Below are 22383 nucleotides of genomic sequence, written 5' to 3'. Positions count from 1 at the left end.
GAAAGTGCTTCTCCCACTCCCCACTTATTCCCTCCCAGCTCCAGTCTCCATCCAAGTGGATACATCTGATTGGTGAAGCCTGTATCATGCCCACACTCTACCTGATAGGGAGACTGGGAAGGAGTATCTGACATGTTCAGCATCTACAATAGAGGGAGGACACTGCTTCCCACCAAAAGTCATAATTTATAGTTTAGGGAATTTCAGAAATTTCCTTCAATTAAAAGGATTCAGATGTTATTGAAAGGTTAAAAAAATAAATAATCCCATTTCTACCACACTCATTTATCTTTTTTCAAAGTTTACTTTTTCCTTTCCCCCTTTTGGTGAAATTAAAAAAGATTGTCCACACTGGTCTTTATTTCCTCATATCCTATTCTACCCAATCTAGCATTATTCCTCAAAAGCCATCATATTCCCAATCCAGCAGACACTTCTCAGCTCACACAGTTTAACCTTGCAGTGTTATTGGGTATTCTCCCAGCTCCCATGATCCTATGGTCTCTTGGAATTTCACTTTTTTCCAATTGCTTCAGCTCAGCTTCCTTTGCTGACTTTCCCTCTGCTCAATCTCTGTATATTTGTTTTCAGAGCTCTATCTCTTCCTCTCTAACTCCATTCACTCCCTAAGTATTCTTTCAATTTCAATTTTTTCCTGGCTTAAAATTCTCAAATCTGATAATTCTTGCCTTTAGAAAAAAATCTACAGACCTGTTTGCTGAGCTCTAGAGTTTTGCATCTGCAACTGCTTACTTTGTACTTCTCCATGTATGTCTAATACATATTTTAATTTTAATATGTCCAAAGAGAATTCTTAATTTCCCTCTCTAAATTGGTTCCTTATGAAGTCCCTCCAATTAGGGCTTCATCATTCATCTGGTATTTAAGCCAAAAATCTCAGAATCATCCTTGATTTATTTTTCTTAAACTCTCATATCCCATTTATCTACAAGTCCATATTTTCTACCGCCCAAATTCATTACAGCTCTCCATTCCCTACAAGCACTCCCCTAGTCTAAGCCATCATCATCTTTTGCTTATTCCCAAATTGACATTTGAACTGGCCCATTTCTTCCTCTCCATCCTCAATTCATAGCACCCTCTCCAGACCCCTACACAACTTTGCTCCATTGATCACCTTCCTGTTCTTCAAACAAGCCAAGCTCTTTGCCATCCCAAGATTTTGCATTTTTCTTCTGCCTAGAATGTCAGCAATACTAAATCCATGCCAGCTTATCCCATTCTGACTCCACCTTATCCTTCCAGATCCCTTTTGATTTTTACCTTCCCTAAACTAGCAGAAACTTGTCTTTTTGATTCATGTTTGTGTTCCGTGGGATGTCTGATACACAGTAGGCATTCCATAAATATTTGTTAAATAACTGAATTAAGTGAATGACTGATGTCATATTCCATTGAGATTCCCTAACCTTTTCATTCCTATCCAAATGACTCATCTTTACTCACTGGTGATAGCTTGATAGCTAGTTATCTAAGACAAGTTTTGTTCATTTACTTTTGATTCTGCCTGGGGTTATTAAACATTCTTTTAATAATAATAATAATAATAATAATGCCTTGAAAATCTAGTAAGAAAACCAAAGGTTATGATGCTGATATACTCAGAATATCTCCTGGCTGATGTGGGCAGTAAATGATGTTCACCCATCAATCATTTTTCCACTTCCTGCAACTGAATCTCCCTGGAGGAGTCATCAGATGCTCTCAATCTTGAAGATTGACAGGAAGTCCCTGCAGACACCAACTCCATGCAACATCAGGAGGGATCCTTGACACTGAGATTTAAAAGCCCCACTCTCAGAACAAGACTTAGAAAACTCACAGGCTAAGTTCTAGTTATTGCAGCTTCTGGAAAGGTGCAGAACATGAAGGTAAGGAAAAGTTTTATTTGAGACTTTTTAGCTATTTTATAAAAAGCTGTATAGTTTTTTTTTTTAACTCTTTCATGTTTAATGTATTTCAGAGTCAAACATTATGCCCTTAAAATATCAGATTCATTTGATTTTACAAAGAAAAAAATTCACTTATTCTCTTAAATCCTCGTTTGGGTTAAATAATTAAAATATTTCTAAATAATTTTTTTAAAAGATCTCTTTGTGAATTAACTAGATGATAAACTGGGGAACTCCCTTCCCCCCTACACTCTGAGTGCTAAAACAGAACATAGCAAAAAAAAAAAAAAAGGTGGGGGGGTGTAATTGTCCAGGAGCGAAGGAAAAAAGTAGAAGATTCTATAGGCACAGAAATAACTTTGATCTTTTCATGCAGGGATTCAAAAGTCTGGTGGTAATGACCTTGACCCTCTTCCTGGTGTTTTCTTTCATGGGAAATTGCAACAGTGCTCCGCAGGTAATCACAAGCAAAAATTGGGGCTCCTCTATGCGCTGGTTACCTCCTTCCTTCCTTCTTCCCTCCCTTCTTTTCCTTCTTTCTTCTCCTTCCTTCCCTTCCCTTTCTTTCGTTCCCTCTCCTCCCTTCTGGTTTATTTCTAATGCTGGGCTGGGCAGCAACGCCTCACTAACTGCTTCCTCTTCTTGGGTTGTAGAGACTCTTTGAGAGAAGGAACTGGACTCCTCAAGCTATGCTCTACCTGAAGGGTGCACGTATGTTCCAAACACTTTGCTCTTTTGACAGTGGTAAAGGGAGAGCCTTAAAGGGGCGCTTAAAGAGCCTTAAAGGCCCTTAAAGGGGCGCATGAATCCATGGGACAGATGGAGACCTGCGGAGAGAGAATACTATCGAGGTTGTTCCCATAAATAATTGAGGTCATCCTGGTCTCAGTTAATCAAGGAGAAAGGTCGGGGGTGGAGGTGGGGGTGGGGTGGGGAGGATAATCAGAAATCCTCTAACCAAAACCGGAAGGTAGTTGGCTCTTGCTCAAAGCAAGATTGGGGTTTCCCAGGCACACCGCCCTGGCTGGTGAGCGAGACCGCCGCCCCTTCCGAAGCGCTGGGGAAGGCGCGCGGCTTTCCCGGTGGTCTCTTCCCCCTACCGCGCTGGGGACCCGGGGGCCCGGAGGCCTGCAGCCCCGCGCGCCCCGGGTGGGAGCACCGGCCTCGCCACCCCGGCTCGCCCGCTCCTGGTCCGGAAACTCCCACCGGCCGGGCCGGGCGGGCGCTGAGCCCTTGTCTCGCCTTGGCAGAGGGGCGCCGCTTCCTTTCCGACCAGAGCCGGAGGAAGGACCTCTCCGACCGGCCGCCGCTCGGTGAGTGCGCGGGATCCAGGAGGCCGCGGGCGCCGGAAGACCGCGCGGGTCGGGAGGGCGCACTCCGCCCCCGGGAAGGCGGGCTCCGGGGCCGCCCAAGGGAGAGCCGGCCCCGCCCGGGCCGGCTGACCTTAAGGATAGAGATCCGGTGGCGGGAGCCGGGGTTCCGCTCCAGACAGCCGGGGACGGGGGTTGTGGCGGGGCGGGGGGAAGGGCGGAGAGGTCAGGACGGGTATGAGAGCTGTGCGCCTGCCCCTAGAAATGAGCCTCCCGTTTAACGCAGGGTCTTTTCAAGATTTCCTTTAAACTCTGTTGTCCTTTAAACTCTGTTGTTACAAATGTTATCATCGTCGTCATTATTATAATAGTGCTTTGCCTAAAAACTTCAAACGCCTTTGTTTTATTACTGAAAAGAACTATCAAAAGGTTCAAAGCCAGAAATAGTGAAGAAGTGGGGGGCCTTTAAGGATGGAGCCGGAGACTCTTTCATGATAATCTTTCCACGCCGTTGGATTAAAAAATAGCAATATCATTCATTTTGATAAGCATTCAAGATTGCTGAAAATTACCAAGTCTACTCGTTTTGAAAAATACCAAGTACTGTTTTGAGCACGTAGTAGGTGCTTGTCAAATTTTGATTTTCCTTCTTCAAGCCGGCACCTTATTTACTGTAGGAGGGTAAGGTTTGTTTTCCCACTTCTGTAGATACCCAAAAATCGTGGTTTGTGTTGAATCAGGACGGTCTGTCTTCCATCAGCTTAGGTTTGAAATAGTTTTGAATATTTTTCAGATTCTCTTTCAGTCAAATAATTGCCTTATATGTGGCCCAAAAGGTAGATTATTTTCTCAAACTGCTTTGGAAGGAGTAAGAAAGAACTAGACTCCAGGCAGTGTGTGTGTGTTTGTGTGTGTTAGTCGTTCAGTCGTGTTTGACTCTTGCAACCCCACCGGGCTCCTCTGTCCAAGGAATTCTCCAAGCAGAAATACTGAGTGAGTTGCCATTTCCTCCTCCAGGGGATCTTCTTGACCCAGGGATCAGACTCCAGGCAGAGTCCCCTCTAAACTTTTCCACTCAGGCATCCCATTTTAACCTCTGAGGGGGAAAATTCCTCCTGGGCTCTTTATCTTAATCCTCCTTGCTTTAGTGAAATCTGCTGTAGTATATAGTTTAAATTCTCTTCCATTCCCTGTCATAATATAACCAACTGTAAGTAATGTCCAAGGAAAGTGTGAAATGTTTCAACTTGTAAAAATCAGTCTGTGCAAGGGGCTCTTTGCTGAGCAATCAAAAAGCTATTTCACAGAGATTTTTCTAGTATTATAGCATAGTGGAATAAGACTTATCCATATGAATATTTAGGAATCCCTGGTGACAGATGGTAAAGAATCTGCCTGCACTGCAGGAGACCAGGATTTTATCCTAGGGTCGGGAAGATGCCCTGGAGAAGGGAATGACAACCCACTCTAGTATTCTTGCCAGGGGAATCCCATGGATAGAGGAGCCTGGAGGGCTCCATGAGGTTGTGGAGTTGGATACAACTGAGCAACTAACAGTTACTTACTTATATGAATGCTTAAATGCTAATAGAACCTGTTTATGTTTTTTCATTTCTCCAGAAAGACGAAGCCCAAATTCCCAACAACTAACTCTTCCAGAGGCAGCAGCTGTACTATTGGCTTTTTTGCAGAAACCACAAGAAGGTACAAGCATAGTGAACTCTTTTAACTGCAGGACAGAGAAGCTTTGAGTGCTTTGGAAATTCTGTGTTGAATACAACAAAGTTGCTTTTATTTATTTAGATTTTAAAAAATAATTAACAGTTGCCCAGGCCATCAGAAATTCAGAGATGTTTATTATTTACAGACTACCATATTTTTCATTATAGTGAGTCCCAAGAATGTAAAAACATTTCCTTGATGGGATGTGGTGGGATTTCACGTTAATTCCATAATCCATAGCCTTTTGGAGCTTTTATTTCTCTTAGAACCCTAGAGACTCCAACTTCATTATTTTATATTTGAAAAAACTGAGGCCAAGTAATCACAAATCCAATTACTTGCTATTAAAATTTGAAGCAAATGAAATAGCTGAAAATCAGTCATGTTTAACTTACAAACAGGGCAGTTTCTTATGGTTCACCCTAAGAGATACAGGCTAGTTCTGATGCTAAATGCTAAACTTGTGTGATTTGTGTTTCACTATTCAACTTCTTGGATTTTCCCAATGGCTCAGTGGTTAAACAATCTGTCTGCAGTGCAGGAGACACAGGGATACTCAGGTTTGATCTCTGGGTTGGGAAGATCCCCTGTAAGAGGAAAATGGCAACCCACTCCAGTATTCTTTCCTGAAAACTCCCATGGACAGAGGAAACTAGTGGGCTACGGTCCACGGGGTCGCAAAGAGTCGGACATGACTGAGCAACTCAGCATGCACACATACAGCTTCTTGCATGCCAGGATTAGGTGTGATCTTCAAATAGAGACTCTCTGTCCCGGTGGCATTAAAACCACTATTTGCATTAAGGCATCTTGTAACACATTAGCCTGGACTTTGGAATATAACAGGACTGGGTTCAAATCCTGGCCTGACTGTTTTCCTATCTGGGTGGCTTTAGTGTCATTATTGCTAAAAAGGAATAATGACATCCATGGGCAGGGTTGCTCTAAGAGCCAAATGAAACAAAGTATGTAATTTTTTATTAGTGTTAACAATAGAGGTCATCAAAGCATAATAAATAGACCTAGACATTTTGCTCTCAAAAACTGTAATGATGCCATATTTATGATATGATTTAAATGATAAAATGTATTTAAAAAAATACAGTGAGTAGTGTGTGCTCAGTCGTGCCTGACTCTGAGACCCCATGGACTGTAGCTGACCAGACTCCTCTGTCCATGGGATTTCCCAGGCAAGAATTCTAGAGTGGATTGCCATTTCTTCCTCCCAGGGATCTTCCTGACTGAGGGATCAAGCCGGCATCTCCTGACTTGGCAGGTGGATTCTGTACCACTGAGCCACCTGGTAAACTCCCTGGTGGGTCAGAGCACAAACTGCTGGCCTGATGCTCTGACACTTTGCTGATGAAGAAAACCCTATGCTCACTGCCTGGTATTGGATGGGCGATGTCTGGGAAAGGAAGACAGCAGGAGGTTCTTTCTGGCTTCAAACTTATGGTTTTGTTGTGGAAAAACAAAACAAAAACAACCCTACAAGAAGCAAATTGAAGAGACAGGGATAAAGAGGTCTTTTGAACTCAGAGCAAGATGGGAGTTGACTTGGTTGCGTGGAGGAGGTTATACTATTTAATTCAGCAAATCTGCATTGATGTCTGCTAGGTGCCAGGCACTGTGGCAGATAGAGAAAAAAGCAGGTTAAACAAAAAAGAAAAAATGAGAAGGAGATGGTGGTGGAGAAGTGGTGGTCCAGTGGTTAAGACAGCATCTCCTGCATTGTCAGGCAGATTCTTTACCATTAGCACCACCTGGGAAGCCCAATGCATTTATTAATAATTGATTCATCTGTACTAAGTGAATTACCTCCTAAGATTACCCACCATTATCATCCGTACTTTATAGATGAGGAAATAGAAGCACAGAAAGATTGAGTAGCTTGCCTACTCTCAGGAGGCAGGGACATACTAGAACTGGGCTGAGAAATAGGAGGTAGCTGGTTCTTCATCAGAGAATTAATCACATGGTCTATGGATTTTTAGCAGAGAGGGAACATGGTAAAGGAAGATGTAACTGGTTATGGCTTATAGGGTAACCATCAGAGCACGAACAATAGTTACAATATGAGAACATCTACCGTGCATCAGATGTTAATGTCATCCTTGTAGCTCAGAAAACTGAACCTTTCTGGGGTGTATATCCTTTCCTAAGGCCACGCGGTTAGAAGAAGTGATATGGGGAGTTTAACTCACGGCTGTGGGCATCTGTAACTCTTGCCGTCTCTCAAACGGATGGTGATAAGAGGAAGGCTGGAGAGGGGAGTCAGTGAGAAACTAAGGCAGTCATTCGGGAGTGGAGTCATGAGGTCAGCAGGAATGGAGGCTCTATGCTGAGGCATACCACAAGGAGAGCAGATAACACAGGGTAACTATTTGCTAAAAGCATAACACAGAATGGATAAGCAACCAGGTCTTACTGCATAGCACAGGGAACTATCAAATATAGCAGAATGCTTAGTAAGAGTAGAGAAATCAAAGGAGGAAGAAGATTGTGTTGGGTAGGAAGGGTCGTTAAAGAGGAGTGGGATGGGGGCGTGGGAGGGAGGCTCAAGAGGGAGGGGATGTATGTATACTTATAACTGATTCACACTGTACAGCAGAAACTAACACAGCATTGTAAGGCAGTCATCCTCCAATTTAAATTTTTTTCAATTAAATAATAATAAAATAAATTGCAGTTCACAAATCTTTCCCTTGCCCTGCCCAGTGGTATGATTTACTGCTGCTATGCCCATTCTGAAACCTTGTTTGGAGGGAATTTGGGAAAGGAAATTAAACTGCAGAGTTAAGAGAAAGTGGGTGCTTGCTGGCATAGCCTTCAGAATTCTTGCAATGAAAAGATGAGAAATAGTTGAGTCATGGGTAGAAGATGCTGCATCCAACATTTGGCATTCTTAGTGATTTTTGAAGTCAGTAGGAGGACAGCACAAGTAGAGATGAGGGGATCATGAAGTCTGAGATTTCATTGCTGGGAAGATTTGCAGAGCCAGAAAGGAAAGTGAGCTGGAAGGGAGAAAGGAGAGCTCGTTTTAAAGAGAAAGAGAAGGTAAACTTCCCTGACAGTCCAATGTCTGAGACTTTGAGCTCCCAAGGCAGGGGGCTTCTGGTCAGGGAACTAGATCCCACGTGCCACAACTCAGACCTAGCACAGCCAACTAAATTAATAAATATTTTTTAAAAAATAAAGAGGAGAAGGATCTTCATTAGAAACTACAGAAGGATTTGACTCTAGGTCTCCATTTCAAGTCTTTTGGAAAAATAAATTCAAGTTTTTAGTTCTTTAAGTTTCTGAAGTGGCTTGTCTCTGATGATGAAATTAGAAAGCAAAATTTTATTAGTCTAAATTGATGGGAAATTTTGGATTCTTACATGATAGATTAATCTGTGTTCATCTTTATATTTTTATTCTGAAGTCCCTAGATATGATTTGGACTGACTCTTTGCGACCCCATGGGAATTCTTCAGGCCAGAGTACTGGAGTAGATAGACTTTCCCTTTTCCAGGGGATCTTCCCAACCCAGGGATCAAATCCAGGTCTCCCACATTGCAGGCAGATTCTTTACCAGATGAGCCACAAGGGAAGCCCTTATTTTAAGTAGTGGATTATTATTTTAATGGAGGATATACAGCGATGATTCCTTTCTTGGCTTATTTTTCCTTTCCTTTAAATACACTGCTGCTGCTGCTGCTGCTAAGTCACTTCAGTCGTGTCCGACTCTGTGCCACCCCAGAGATGGCAGCCCACCAGGCTCCCCCGTCCCTGGGATTCTCCAGGCAAGAACAGTGGAGTTGGTTGCCATTTCCTTCTCCAATGCATGAAAGTGAAAAGTGAAAGTGAAGTCGCTCAGTCGTGTCCGACTCTTAGTGACCCCATGGACTGCAGCCGACCAGGCTCCTCCGTCCATGGGATTTTCCAGGCAAGAATACTGGAGTGGGGTGCCATTGCCTTCTCCCTTTAAATATACACTACCCTATATAAAACAGATAACTATTAAGGACCTACTGTATATCACAGTGGAGAAAGAAATGGCAACCCACTCAAGTGTTCTTAGTACTTAGTTCTAAGTACTTAGTTCAAGTACTTAGACTTGTTTACAAGACTTCACATTGATCCTGTGAGCAACCCAATACCATCCAATAAAATCTATTTCTGTTTAAGTTAAAAAAAAAAAAATAAAGAGTAAATAGAGCAGCTGATTACCTGCAGTACTTTGAAGTTTGATAGCAATTCAGATTAAACTAACTCAGATATTCCAACTATAATGTTACTAACTAGAGGAAAGTGGTTTTCTCTAGAGATGACCTTAGACAAAATGAACAGTGAAATTTACCTCTGGTAACTTCCTCTCCCTTCCGCATTGTCAGTTTCAGCCCTGAGACCCAGTTTTAATTCTAGGAGCCTAGTGTCCTCTCAGTATGTTCCCACACAAGAAGTGATTCCTCCTGCTCTGAAGTTTTGCAGTCCCATCCAACTAACAAATGTCCCTTCTTTTTGTCTTCCTTCCACCCCAGGCCTCTAGTTGAACTAATAAGAGAATATGTGTTCCTTTGGCATCTTTCCTAACCAGAGTGCATTTTAATAGGAAATATAGAAACAGTGGGACTTCCCAGGTGGTGCTAGTGGTAAAGAATCTGCCAGCCAGTGCAGGAGATGTAAGAGACTCAGGTTTGATCCCTGGATCAGAAGATCCCCTGGAGGAAGTCATGGCAACCAACTCCAGTATTCTTGCCTGGAGAATCCCATGGACAGAGAAGCCTGGCAGGCTACAGTCCATAGCGTCGCACAGAGTCAGACATGACTAAAGCAAATTAGCATGCATGCACGCATAGAAACAATACCTTGTTGCGAGTGCATGGTTCCACTAGTGAATATTTTAGACATGAGGCATATTTAGAGAAAGACATGTGGCCATTTTGGATTTCTACTAAACACACCATGTAAATTCATTCACTTTGGCGACCCACATGTTAGATATGAATTTTATGATGGGTCCCAAGCTGAGGGAGGAAATTTTTTAACAAAATCAATCAGAATCCAATTAGGGGGCATTCCGTAGCAGAGGCCATGAGTTGACATAATGTAAGGGGGGCAAATCAAATGTTTACTTCCAAAAGTTCTCTTCATCTTGTGTCTTCTTCTTGTAAAAAACAGGATGTGTTTATGTTATGTATTTTTTTCCCTTACAGCTGGAGACGAAAACTTGGGTCAAACCAGATTCCTAGAAGACAGTCTGCTAAACTGGTGAAAATATACCAGATTCCATTCAATTATCATTCTATTCTTGTTGAAAACATGAGCCATGTGAATAAAGCCTGTGGACCCTTTTCCCTTAATTTGTAATCTTAGGAACTTGTGCAGCCAGTTTTATTCTTCCAGAAGCTAAAGTGATGCTGCGTTCTTAGAACATCACTGCTTTCTCCATGACTTCAGGTCCTATTTAGATCACCTGGTGTCTTACTCTTGAATTTAACCCATGTATACTTATTAGGTTGAAGACTGTTTAGAGTGTTCCTTCTTTTTGTTACAATACCCATCTTGATTTAATCATTCTTAGTTGTTTTTTTTTTTTTTTTCCATTTTATTACCCACTTGCATTGTCTTAGCACTCAACAGTGAATCTCCTCTCCTTTCCCCCCTTTCTTCACCTCCAAGGAGAGAGAGGTGGGAAGCATGGGAGGATGGGAAAGAGTGAAATGTGATTGTTAGTATCCAGGAGAGGTGAGTTGTCAGGAAGGGAACCAGGGAGGATGACTGGGAAGAAGCCCTGTGATCAGACACGACACGCTGGTTGCTAAGGGAGGGGGACCCTTGGTGAGGCAGGAGCCAGTGGAAGGTTCTACAGTGAGGTGCTCTCCTGTGCTCTCTGGGCATTTCCCTGAATTCAGTTTAGAAACAAGGATCTAAAAGTTACTGGAAAATAAGATGGAAACATACTCCACTCCTGGATATATTGTACAAAAGAAAGGAATCATTTTTTTAGAGCCATTTTCCTTGGCTAAGCAGATTCAAAGACTGCTTACTCTAACTGTCTAGAACTTTAGGCTTTATTTGCCCCTGGAGGAGGAAACAGCAACCCACTCCAGTGTTCTTGCCTGAGAAATCTCAAGGACAGAGGAGCTTGGCAGGCTGCAGTTCACAGAGTTGCAAAGAGTCAGACATGACTGAGAGACCGAGCACACACTAGACTTTATTCGCATTAAAACATAACATAAAGGCACTCCGAGAATGTAAGTGCATGATACTAGGCCTAGTTTATTCAGTTTTTAAAGTCAGCTATACAGTGGACAGTTTTTCAGTACTGTCTGAAAAATAAAATATGCACTACCTACAGCAAGCATATGGTATATTTATTTGGAATTACAATATGACCAGCATGTTAATTATTTCTGACTTAATTAATTGAAAGTTGTTACTGATAATTGTCATAAGTGGAAAGCATTGTCAATTCTTATTATCACCAGTATATAAGCTATTAGTGAGTAGGTAAAGAATATCATTATATGAATGTCTCTGTAACTTGGAATTACAGTTTTACTGTATTAAGTAAACAAAACCCTATATGTAAGATTTGTCTGTATCTCATTTCATAATTGAATAATGCAACTGTTTTCAAGTTAATGTAACATGGATCTCTGCCAAAAACTTAATATGCTAGCATTAAAAAATTCTTTGTGGCATTAAAATATACGCCTGTCATTAATTATTATTTGATTTTAAAGTGGATTTTCTAGACAGTATAAATGTCCAGTCTATTGAGAATTATTTACTCACCTGACATAGACTTGCGCATTTGAACTACTTAAATACTACGTCTATTTGGAGAATATATTTAAAGTCTATCTTACAAAGTAATTCTTCCACCTAAAACAATCTCAAGCATTTCCCACTAAAACAGAGCTTTTAAAAGCTGTCTAAATGGCCAACAGCTGTTAAAATATTACCAGCTCCAATATTAGAAGTATTTGAATTTCCTGAACTTTCTTCTGTTATAAAGATGTGCTCATTAACACAGTAGTTGCATGAAGACCCATATGCCTGGTTTGCTATAACTTTCTATCTCTCCTGGAGTGTCTTTGCAATTCTCTTCATTTCTGCGTTTTCAAAACCGAGATGAATCAAGTGATCAGTGGTCAAAATCTTTCACATTGTATGACTTGTATTTTATTTACAATTTTTCAGAATTATTCAACTTTCTGCTTTACTTTTTAAAAACTTTGAGTATAGTTGCTTTATCCCTGAAGAAGGGTATGGCAAGCCACTTCAGTATTCTTGCCTGGAGAATCCCATAGACAGAGGAGCCTAGAAGGTTACAGTTCGTATGGTTGCAAAGAGTTGGACACAACTGAAGTGACTTAGCACACATGCATGCATAGCTGCTTTATAATGTTGTGTTAGTTTCTGCTGTACAACAAAATGAATCTGCTATATATATATGTATATATATATATACATATATCCCCCCTCTTCAGCCTCCCTCCCACCACCCCCCATCCCATACCTCTAGGTCATCATATAGCAACTTCACACTAGCTTCTATTTTGCACATGGTAATGTATATACATGAGTGCTACTCTCTCAATTCATCCCACCTCCCTTTGAGTAACTCATCTCACCTCTCAATTCATTCCACCCTCCTCTTCCCCCTGCCCCTCATGTCTACAAGTCCATTCTCTACATCTGCATCTCTATTCCTGCCCTCAACGTAGGTTTGTTTGGCTTGTACGTTAAAATTGGGAAATATTTGCCTCCTATCCATGTCCATGTCCTAAAATACCCTACTTCTGGATTGGCCTCGCAGGCACTTTCATACCATCCAGTTGCTCTCGCCCTCTTTGCCTCTATATCCTTCTTCTCCTGTGGCTACGTGGCCCCCCAGGTGGGCTCTCAATTATCTTCTGTTTCCCTGGGTTTCCCCAGTGGATGTCTTGTCTCCCCCAATCCCCACATCACCATGGTGATCCTAAGCAAGGAGAGGAGGAGATAGGTCCTAACAGGTTACCTCCAAGTAGCATTTCTTCTTTATCTGCTGATGAGAAAAAGAAGTCTATATCCTACCAGCCCTGAGTTGCATTATTTTACCTTGGCCTCAGGACAAAGGGCAATTGGGACTGCAACTTGCTGGCTTCCTTTTCCTGGACTATAAATTCCTTAAGGAAATGTTCATGTCCAATTTGATTTGATCCTCACAACCACTGTGAAATGGGCAACTGTGTCTCCCACATTACTTCAGAGAAATTTTGTTTCCCCCTAAGATGTCTCTTTGAATATATTCAAGTATATACTTAACCAATCCCTCTTCTGAGACCTCCTGAAAAGCTATTTGAATAGCACTTGTAATATTTTATATTCCCATCTGTATATGTAAAGCCAGCTCTATTCACCCTTCTTCCTACCACAGAAGAAAGTGTCGTACAATGCATTCAAAAAAATCTTGCTGTCAGCTGGTCAAGCACACAATTTTCTATAGTTCCTGACCTCCAGTTTATGGATACATACATTTTTTTCTTTTTTTTTTTTTTGGCCTCGCTCCATGGCATGTAGGAATGTTGTTCCCTAATCAGGGATTGAACCCACATAAGCTTCATTGGAAGCGCGGAGTGTTAACAACTGGACCACCAGGGAAATCCCACACATTCTGTATTTTTTTCTTTTTTTATACATACATTGTTTAGGAGCATCAACTTTCTTATCTCTGTTTCTTTCATTAAAATCGTGTATAAGGCACTGATAGGCACAGAGTCATCTAATGATCCCATTGGTTGCTCCTCACTGAGCTTTGTCAAACTTGGGAAAATGACAACTAAACACTGAGTTTTGTCAGTCTTGGGGAAAGAACAACTAAGGACTGAGCTTTGTCAGTTTTGGGGAAATGACAACTAAGTGCCTGGAGCAAGGGGTTGGAGTCAGATGGCAGCAGCTGTCTGAACAGAGGACCAAATGCAGGGTAGAAATTGATTCCTACACATGCCACTGGAAGCCAAGTGTTTGCAAATCAGTCTTTCCCCGTGACCTATACCATTTGTACTCATTTCTAATCAGAAAACTATTCTTTCATTTTAAAAACAACTTGAATTTTAAAGTTTTATATTAAGAAGTTATAGCTTCTATAGAGTTCATGCTTTCAACCACTTACCAGTTGAGAGTATCACTTGAATTCACACATCACAACATCACATCACTTTACTAGGGATATAGTCTCATGGTTATTGCAACAGTGAAACCCATTTTTATCATGAGATCTTTCTGGTGCTTCAGCGACTGGGTATTTGAATTGTAATACAAATCTATTTCATATTTTGTTTTTCTAATCTCCTCTGCAGAGCTTTCCAAACTTCTCTGCAGATGCTGGGTTAGTTGGAATCCATTGGGCATTTTTTAAGGAGTAGGCTTTAGGTAACTTATTTTCCTTCCCCACAAACCTCTAAGTGAGGGAGTTTGCCATGATCTTCCATTTTGGTCTGAGATGTTGCTAATGTCTGTCATTCTTCTACTCTCCTCTAATTATGGGGCAATAGGAGAGCTGGAATTCAGTTTCCACTGGTCTTGCATGATCTGATTCCAGCTTGAGCTTCATGTAGCCCAGCATTTCTCATGATGTACTCTGCATACAAGTTAAATAAGCAGGGTGACAATATACAGCCTTGACGTACTCCTTTGCCTATTTGGAACCAGTCTGTCGTTCATGTCCAGTTCTGTTTCTTCTTGTCCTGCATACAGATATCTCAGGAGGCAGGTCAGATGGTCTGGTATGCCCATCTCTCTAAGAATTTTCCACAGTTTGTTGTGATGCACACAGTCAAAGGCTTTGGCGTAGTCAATAAAGCAGAAATAGATGTTTCTCTGGAACTCTCTTGCTTTTTTGATGATCCACCGGATGTTGGCAATTTGATCTCTGGTTCCTCGGCCTTTTCTAAATCCAACTTGAAGATCTGGAAGTTCTTTTAACTTATTTAACTTATATACAGAGTACATCATGAGAAATGTTGGGCTGGATGAAGCACAAGCTGGAATCAAGATTGCTGGGAGAAATATCAATAACTTTAGATATGCAGATAACACCACTCTTATGGCAGAAAGCGAAGAACTAAAGAGCCTCTTGATGAAAGTGAAAGAGGAGAGAGAAAAGTTGGCTTAAGTTCAACTTTCAGAAAACTAAGATCATGGCATCTTGGTCACATCACTTCATGGCAAATGTATGGGTAAACAAGGAAACAGTGACAGACTTTATCTTTTGGGGCTCCAAAATCACTGCAGACGGTGACTGCAGCCATGAAATTAAAAGATACTTGCTCCTTGGCAGAAAAGTTATGACCAACCTAGACAGCATATTAAAAAGCAGAGACATTACTTTACCAACAAAGGTCCATCTAGTCAAAGCTATGGTTTTTCCAGTAGTCATGTATGGATGTGAGAGTTGGACTGTGAAGAAGGCTGAGCGCCGAAGAATTGATGCTTTTGAACTGTGGTGTTGAAGACTCTTGAGAGTCCCTTGGACTGCAAGGAGATCCAACCAGTCCATCCTAAAGGAAATCAGTCCTGAATGTTCATTGGAAGGACTGATGCTGAAGCTGAAACTCTAATATTTTGGCCACCTGATGCAAAGAACTGACTCATTGGAAAAGACCCCAATGCTGGGAAAGATTGAAGGCAGGAGGAGAAGGGGTCAATAGAGGATGAGATGGTTGGATGGCATCACTGACTCGATGGACGTGAGTTTGAGTAAGCTCCGGGAGTTGGTGATGGACAGGGAAGCCTGGTGTGCTGCAGTCCATGAGGTCACAAAGAGTTGAACATGACTGAGCAACTGAACTGAACTGCATGATCTGATACACTGTCGTTGTTTCTTTTCCTTTTTAAAAAAATTACAGGTTATGTATTTATTTATTTTTGGCTGTGCTGGGTCGTGATTGCTGCACACAGGCTTTCTCTAGTAGCAGCAAGTGGGGACTACTCTTCTCTGCGGTGCGTGGACTTCTCATTGCAGTGGATCCCTTTGTTGTGGAGCATGGGCTCTAGGCGCTTGGACTTCAGTAATTGTGGCCCATGGGCTTAGTTATGCCATGGCATGTGGAATCTCCCAGACCAGAGAACAAACCCATGTCCCCTGCATTGGCAGGAGGATTCTCAACCACTCTCAATCATTCTCAAACGTGACCACCAGAGAAGTCCCTGTTTCTCTTCTTTTATTGCCATCAACAACCCAAAATTGAGCAGACCTAAAGAGAACCTTGGAGAAGGCAATGGCACCCCACTCCAGTACTGTTGCCCAGAAAATCCCATGGATGGAGGAGCCTGGTAGGCTGTAGTCCATGGGGTCGCTAAGAGTCGGACATGACTGAGCAACTTCACTTTCACTTTCCACTTTCATGCATTGGAGAAGGAAATGGCAACCCACTCCAGTGTTCTTGCCTGGAGAATCCCATGGACAGAGAAGCCTGGTAGGCTGCAGTCCATGGGGTCGCACAGAGTCGGACACGACTGAAGCGACTTAGTAGTAGTAGTAGTAAGGAAAACCTTTATAGACCTGGGCCAACCAATAAGCCAACCAAGGCATTCTCTGTTATGGAAAAATAATCCACAAGTGAATTTGGGGTTTCTTTGTTTTTTGCCAATTTAGGTTTAACTACATTGAAAACATTAATATGTTTAACTACAACCATTCAACAATGTCTCAGAGACACTGTCCTTATTATAATAGACTCTCTATTTTCTTTCGCTAATATTTTTTAAAGATAGTTTTAAATGTTATCCTTCATTAGGCACTATTTTATAGTAAGTGTTTTTGAACATATTAATAAAATGCTGAAAAGAATTTTAAACAAGACATTATCAATGCAGTTAAACTTTAAATATTCATATATTTATTCATATGGATTTAACAATTTATCCCCTATGGAAGACTAACCAAGTTTTCAAAAAGTTTTACACAATAGAAAAAACTGACATAGTCAGGTGGCACAGTACAGATGATAACATCTTCCCACCATTAATTTGAGAAGTGACCTTGTACATATGCATTAACATAGCAAGATCTGGATTTTGGATAGCTATTGTCTTATGGAATTTGATTGTCTGCAAAAGTAAGCTTAAATTCATGGTTCTGATTCATGTGAAAAATAAAAATAATCACTAAAGACCAAATTATTTGAAATATAAAGGTAGAACACATTCATGGCTAAGGTCAGGATCCTTTGGGGATGGGATGGCAGACTTGTTTAGCAGGTATAGAAGCTGTATAAACACTAACCAAAGGGTTATGCTGATGATAATTTGAAAATCGACATTAGGAAATGAAAATTCTTACCGCTTAAAGTAACCATTTTTAAAAACACTTCCAGTCTTCTTCCCATAATTAACACTTTTCCTCATGACCTAAATTGACTGGAGAAAAGGAATTGGGGAAAATAACTGGGATTTCATTATAAATTACAAAATTGCCATTCACTTAACCTCCTCCGCTTTTTAGGCAGAGAATAAGTCCCAATGGGTTTCCATTTCTATCAATAATCATTCTTACTACATTCTCACTAAGTTAGCCTGTTGGACCAGGGCGGAATTCAATTCTTGTATTCTCCGTGCTGCTTCTTCTTGCCTCGAGGAACGTGACTCAGAGAAAACGGAGACTTGATATTTAACCGATCCCTTTCGGCCTCTTCCTCCTCGTCGTATCTCTCATCCTCATCGTCACCCTCCGCATCGCTGCTCTGAGGACTGGAGGCCTGAGATCCCGACGGAGAAGGTGGTACCGAGGGCGGCCTGGGATACTTAAATCCTTCTGTCTGCCAAAGCCGAAAATAAGATACGAAACATCAGAACGACTTCTTGATTTTTCAGTGAGGTAAACACTTGGCATGTGCATCTAATAAAATCACAGCTGGATATTTTTTGTGGTCTGTTCAGGGGCTGTTAATTTTTACTTAATTTGACTCTGGTACCACCAAGTTCAAGAGAGATTCTTTAAATAAATAGCTTCATTTTACTGAGCACTGAAATGTGCCAGTATGTGTATGTGTGAGCGTATTTAATCTCCAACCAATCTGTTCCTCCCATTTACAGAAGAAAATTGAGGGTCCAAGAGGGTCCAAATGATTTGCTCAAGGTCATACAGCAAATGGTAGAGCAAAGATTGGTTCCAGAAGACCTGAATATTTTCAGAGCCTCTACAGACCTGGGCCAACTAATAGGTCAGTCAAGATGTTCACTGTGATCTAAGTGTAACAATTCTCAATTCTGGAAAAAACTAATCCATGGGTGAATGTGGGGGGTTTTTGGTCAGTTTAGGTTTAACTACATTTAAAACATCGTGCTGCAGTCCATGGGGTCACAAAGAGTCAGACATGACTGAGCGACTGAACTGAACGGAAAACATTGATACATTTAACCACAATCATTCAGCAATGTCTCAGAGACACTGTCCTTATTATAATTAAGTAGGCTATTTTCTTTTTGCTAATATTTTTAGGATGATTTTTGGGATGATTTGGCTGTGACTACCCGAGAGCCCTTAATATCTACTGCCATGATACCCTGTTGAGATTATCAGTCTCTATTTCATCCTTCAGATTTATTCAACCAAACTGTAGAAATGGGCAGCCTGGATATCCATGGACAGCCACCATTAGAAAGATTCCTGGAAGACAGGCCACTTCGTTGACCTTGAAATTCCACCGGTTCCATTTATTTCAGTTAATGAGCATTTATCACTAGGTTTTAATCAATTGCCCTTCTACCTAAGATACACTGAGATAACTCACTGGATAAACAGGCACTGAGCACCACCTGTAGGACAGACACCCTAATGCCACTGGGGAAACAAAGACGAAAACCATAAGGCTTCATCAATCAGGAAGACAAATGTAACAGCACTTGTCATTCTGAATTTCAACTATTCTTAGACACTATTCTGTCAAGACTCTGATACTTTACCTGGAAGCAATACAAAACAAGAGAAAAAAAAAGAGCTGAGTCCTATGCTTAGCATAGGAGGTCAATACTTATTTAGTTGAATTAGTTGAATAAGTGGATGAATATAGCTGAATTATCATTCAGGGTAGTGACTGCCTCTAAATACTCTAAGCAAGTCACTCTGAGGACATGGACATGGGAACGGAAACAATCATGGACATGGGAACTGAAATTTATAAACTGAGGGATTTATGAAGCCCTTTCATTTTCTCTATTAGCAAATTTTACCTCAGGTTAGCTTTCTAGATCTGGTCCTAAAATACCAAATAAAGGTGAATATAAGGTATTGGGAAAAATTGTTTATGGTAAAAACCACTCCTGATTGAAAAACTACATCTACATTTGGAATATCTATAAATACTTGACGAAGATCTCTAGTGCCGGGAGCCATCTCCCGGCATATTGCATATTGAGTGCAGCACTTTCACAGCATCATCTTTCAGGATCTGGAATAGCTCAACTGAAATTCTATCACTGCCGTGAGCCAGCGTGAGGAACTCCGCCCATGGCAAAGGTCATGAGGAAGGAGGCTTGGCATACGCAAAGGCGGGACTGAGCCTCAGGAGTCCCCCTGGAAATTCTTGAGCATCTACCCCCAAAACCAGAGTCTGCCTACTTTACTGCTTTGTGCTCTCACCTACACCTCTGACTTTACAGGGGGCTGTCCCCTACTACCTCTCTCTGAAAAAGAGTTAACTTACAGCTCCAGTTAATAAAGTTCCTGGGTCTGATAGTGTTTCAACCTACAATCTCCTTTGGAAGTCCTCTAGCCTGCCTGAATAGGTTTTTCCGGCCATATGTGATTGCTCAGAGCCTCTCAACTGTGAGAGGCATGAGATGTTCTAAATTGTCTAAATACAGATTCCTTTGAGCAGTTAAAAGATTGATTAGAAATTGTATTGGTGAAGGGTTTTTCACTTGTTGGGCCAATGTTTGCTGCTAAGTCTCCATATCCCTTACCTGCTGTGTCCCTGGCAGTGTTTATAACCTGGGACCCTTGAGTTAATTCTTTTACTTGTTATAGCCCACCACACCTTTGCCCTATAGGAATGCAACTTTATCTAATGCTTTTGGAGCGTGGCTCCTGACCAATCACCTTTAGAGAAAAATAAGTTTTCTGAAGAAAGGGTCTTAAAATGTTAACAGGCCTCCGGGCCAGAAGATGATGCAAATCACCTAAACTTTTGCATATGATAAGTTTGCAGGAAGAAAGCCTGGCTTGCTGCTTGACTCTACCCCTTCCCCCATTATCCTCTATGCATAACTTAAGGTATAAAAACTACTTTGGAAAATAAAGTGCGGGCCTTGTTCACCGAAACTTGGTCTCCCCATGTCGTCCTTTCTCTCACCTTCTGGCTGAATTATTCAGCCTCTTTTCTTCACTGAATTTCCTCACTGAGCTATCCTTATTTAACCACTCTTTATATCCTTAATTAATGTTTAATTAAGCAATTGTTTCCTGATCTTCGCCGACGCCATCCCCGATTCGAATTCCCTGGATCCACCAGGGCTGGACCCCGGCACTCTAGCTTTTAGAAATCCTTGAATTTGATGACTCGTATAATTGCTCACAATCCTTGCAGAGCCCACAGAAGCTTATCAATGAAGATTTACACGAGATGTTGGCTCTTGTGGGGCGTGGAACTACTAACTAAGCTAAAATAGATCCCATGATCAATGGCAGAGGTTTCATCTTTTTGCACCTAAGTGTTCACCTGATGGGGAGGGGACAGAGAAGTTTAGCTCTTAGACCACTGCGTAGACTTCTGTAAGGACTTATTCCACTGAAGAGAAATCTCTGATGCTGCTCTACTTAGAGCTGTATTTCCTTCTAAGTAAATGTGATAACAAGTAGTCTCTTATAGTCTCATGAATATAAATGTCTAAGATGACTTTAGAGGAAGACTCCCTGGTGGGCATGGCTGAATGGAACAGAAATGGTCATCTAGTCCAATTTTTTCTATGGTGCTTGAAGTCTCTCTATTATTCTTGCCGAGTCTTCAACCAATATTTAAACATCTCCTTGAATAGCAAATTCACTTCTGATGAAAGTAGGCCAGTTTACTTTTCGACAGCTCTCAGAAGAACAGATGTCTCAGAGAAGTTTCAGGCACCAAAGCATGAGAGTTTTCATTTGAAAGTGCTTCTTCAGTGACACAAAGTAGCTGACTGCTGATCCTAGGTATGCTGCTACTGCTACTAAGTCGCTTCAGTCGTGTCTGACTGTGCGACCCCATAGACGGCAGCCCACCAGAATCCCCGTCCCTGGGATTCTCCAGGCAAGAACACTGGAGTGGGTTGCTATTTCCTTCTCCAAGAGATCCTAAGTATAGACTAACTGAATTGAGGGCTTAGAGATGGTCTGACTTGTCAGTTTCTCTACTTGTTTTGTTGTAACACTATGAAAAAGTATAATAATTTGTGAATTTAGCTACTTTCAAATAAAAGGACTTACTACACATAAACCATTTAGCTTTTAAAACAAATAAACAATACATAAACTATTTACCGTTGGTGGTGATGTGGGTTCCATGTGGAATTTTTCTGGAAAGGCTCTGCTTAATGTCAGGTGCCTGGCATGCTGGTAATACTGTGATAGAAAATCAATCCATGGTTAAAAAAAAACATTTATAGTTATATATTTATATCTCAGTGGCCAAATTATTATATAAAAATCTTATTCTCCCACTTATATATATTGTAAAGTGGCAGATTTTAGTTATCCTAAACTTAAGAATCAAAAAACCATGACATTGCAGTGTAATACTGGGAATTCAACCTGGTACTCTGTGACAACCTAGAGGGATGAGATGAGGGGGTGGGAGGAAGGTCAAGAGGAGGGGATATATTTTTACTTATGGCTGATTCACATTTTATGGCAGAAAGCACCACAACATTCTAAAGCAATTATCCTCCAATTAAAAATAATTTTAAAAATATGGTAATTTATAGGTTTATTACTTTTCAGTGAATAAGTAAAGAAATATTACCAAAAATTTGAAGGGAAGGCCATCCTTCTAAGGAAATGAACTCTTACTTGAACTCTGAATTGAGCACAAAGGTGATTGAAAACCCTGGTTTTATTCTCCAGAGAAGCAGTATGGTGTGGAAAAAAGTTGGGGCCTGAATAATCAGACAAACTGGATTTAAATTGTGCTTCAGATGTTAAGAAAGAAACATAACTCTTGCGTGCCTTATCATCCTGCTTTCATTATAAGATGAAGACAGTAAAATTAATCTTCCAGGTAATAAGCGTAACTGTCAGCACTGGTGTGTGTGCCCTCAGCTGATGGCTGCATCTGTCATTTGTCAGCCGGAGTTCAGCAGTATATAAGCAGCTGCATTATGTGAAGGCAAAATCAGTTTAGTTTTTATTAAATCATCCAGTGCTAAGATGTATGAACATCGATCTGAGTATTTATAAACTTACTTCAGAATAGAAACGAGGTATTTCCTGTACC

At 41.1% G+C, this 22383-nt stretch overlaps 2 protein-coding genes across 7 annotated transcripts in view; one reads left to right on the top strand and one right to left on the bottom strand.

Annotated features, from left to right (window-relative positions):
• The first annotated feature begins 1705 nt into the window (after positions 1-1705).
• On the top strand, positions 1706-11640 carry SPX (spexin hormone). 4 transcript variants are annotated; one of them, XM_086401814.1, is made up of 6 exons: positions 1706-1892; positions 2290-2370; positions 2567-2624; positions 3164-3226; positions 4844-4927; positions 10144-11640. In XM_086401814.1, exons 1-6 carry the CDS (start codon positions 1887-1889, stop codon positions 10200-10202), a joined length of 351 nt encoding a protein of 116 aa, XP_086257940.1. In that variant the 5' UTR covers positions 1706-1886; the 3' UTR covers positions 10203-11640. The 4 variants fall into 4 exon arrangements, with proteins under 4 accessions (XP_086257940.1, XP_086257942.1, XP_086257941.1 ...); XM_086401816.1 differs by lacking the exon at positions 3164-3226 and having other exon boundaries at positions 1715-1892; XM_086401815.1 differs by lacking the exon at positions 1706-1892 and having other exon boundaries at positions 2284-2370.
• A 5155-nt stretch (positions 11641-16795) lies between these two features.
• GYS2 (glycogen synthase 2) overlaps positions 16796-22383 on the bottom strand; it is a 62196-nt gene continuing 56608 nt past the window's right edge. For all 3 annotated transcript variants that reach the window (XR_015164198.1, XM_086401811.1, XM_086401812.1), the window contains exons 15-16: positions 21432-21512; positions 16796-17736 (exon numbers count right to left, since the gene is read on the bottom strand). Coding sequence is in view for 2 of the 3 variants with exons in the window: in XM_086401811.1 (XP_086257937.1) it covers positions 17515-17736; positions 21432-21512 (303 nt within the window). In the remaining variant the exon portion in view is untranslated. The remainder of the gene's footprint in view (positions 17737-21431; positions 21513-22383) is intronic.

The sequence above is a fragment of the Bos grunniens genome, chromosome 5 (genome assembly GCF_055505025.1).
Source record: "Bos grunniens cultivar Pamir isolate PY7600 chromosome 5, Bosgru_T2T1.0, whole genome shotgun sequence".
Taxonomy (NCBI): domain Eukaryota; kingdom Metazoa; phylum Chordata; class Mammalia; order Artiodactyla; family Bovidae; genus Bos; species Bos grunniens.
The sequence above is the reverse complement of the archived record's forward strand: the minus strand, read 5'-3'. Positions and strand labels throughout refer to the sequence as shown.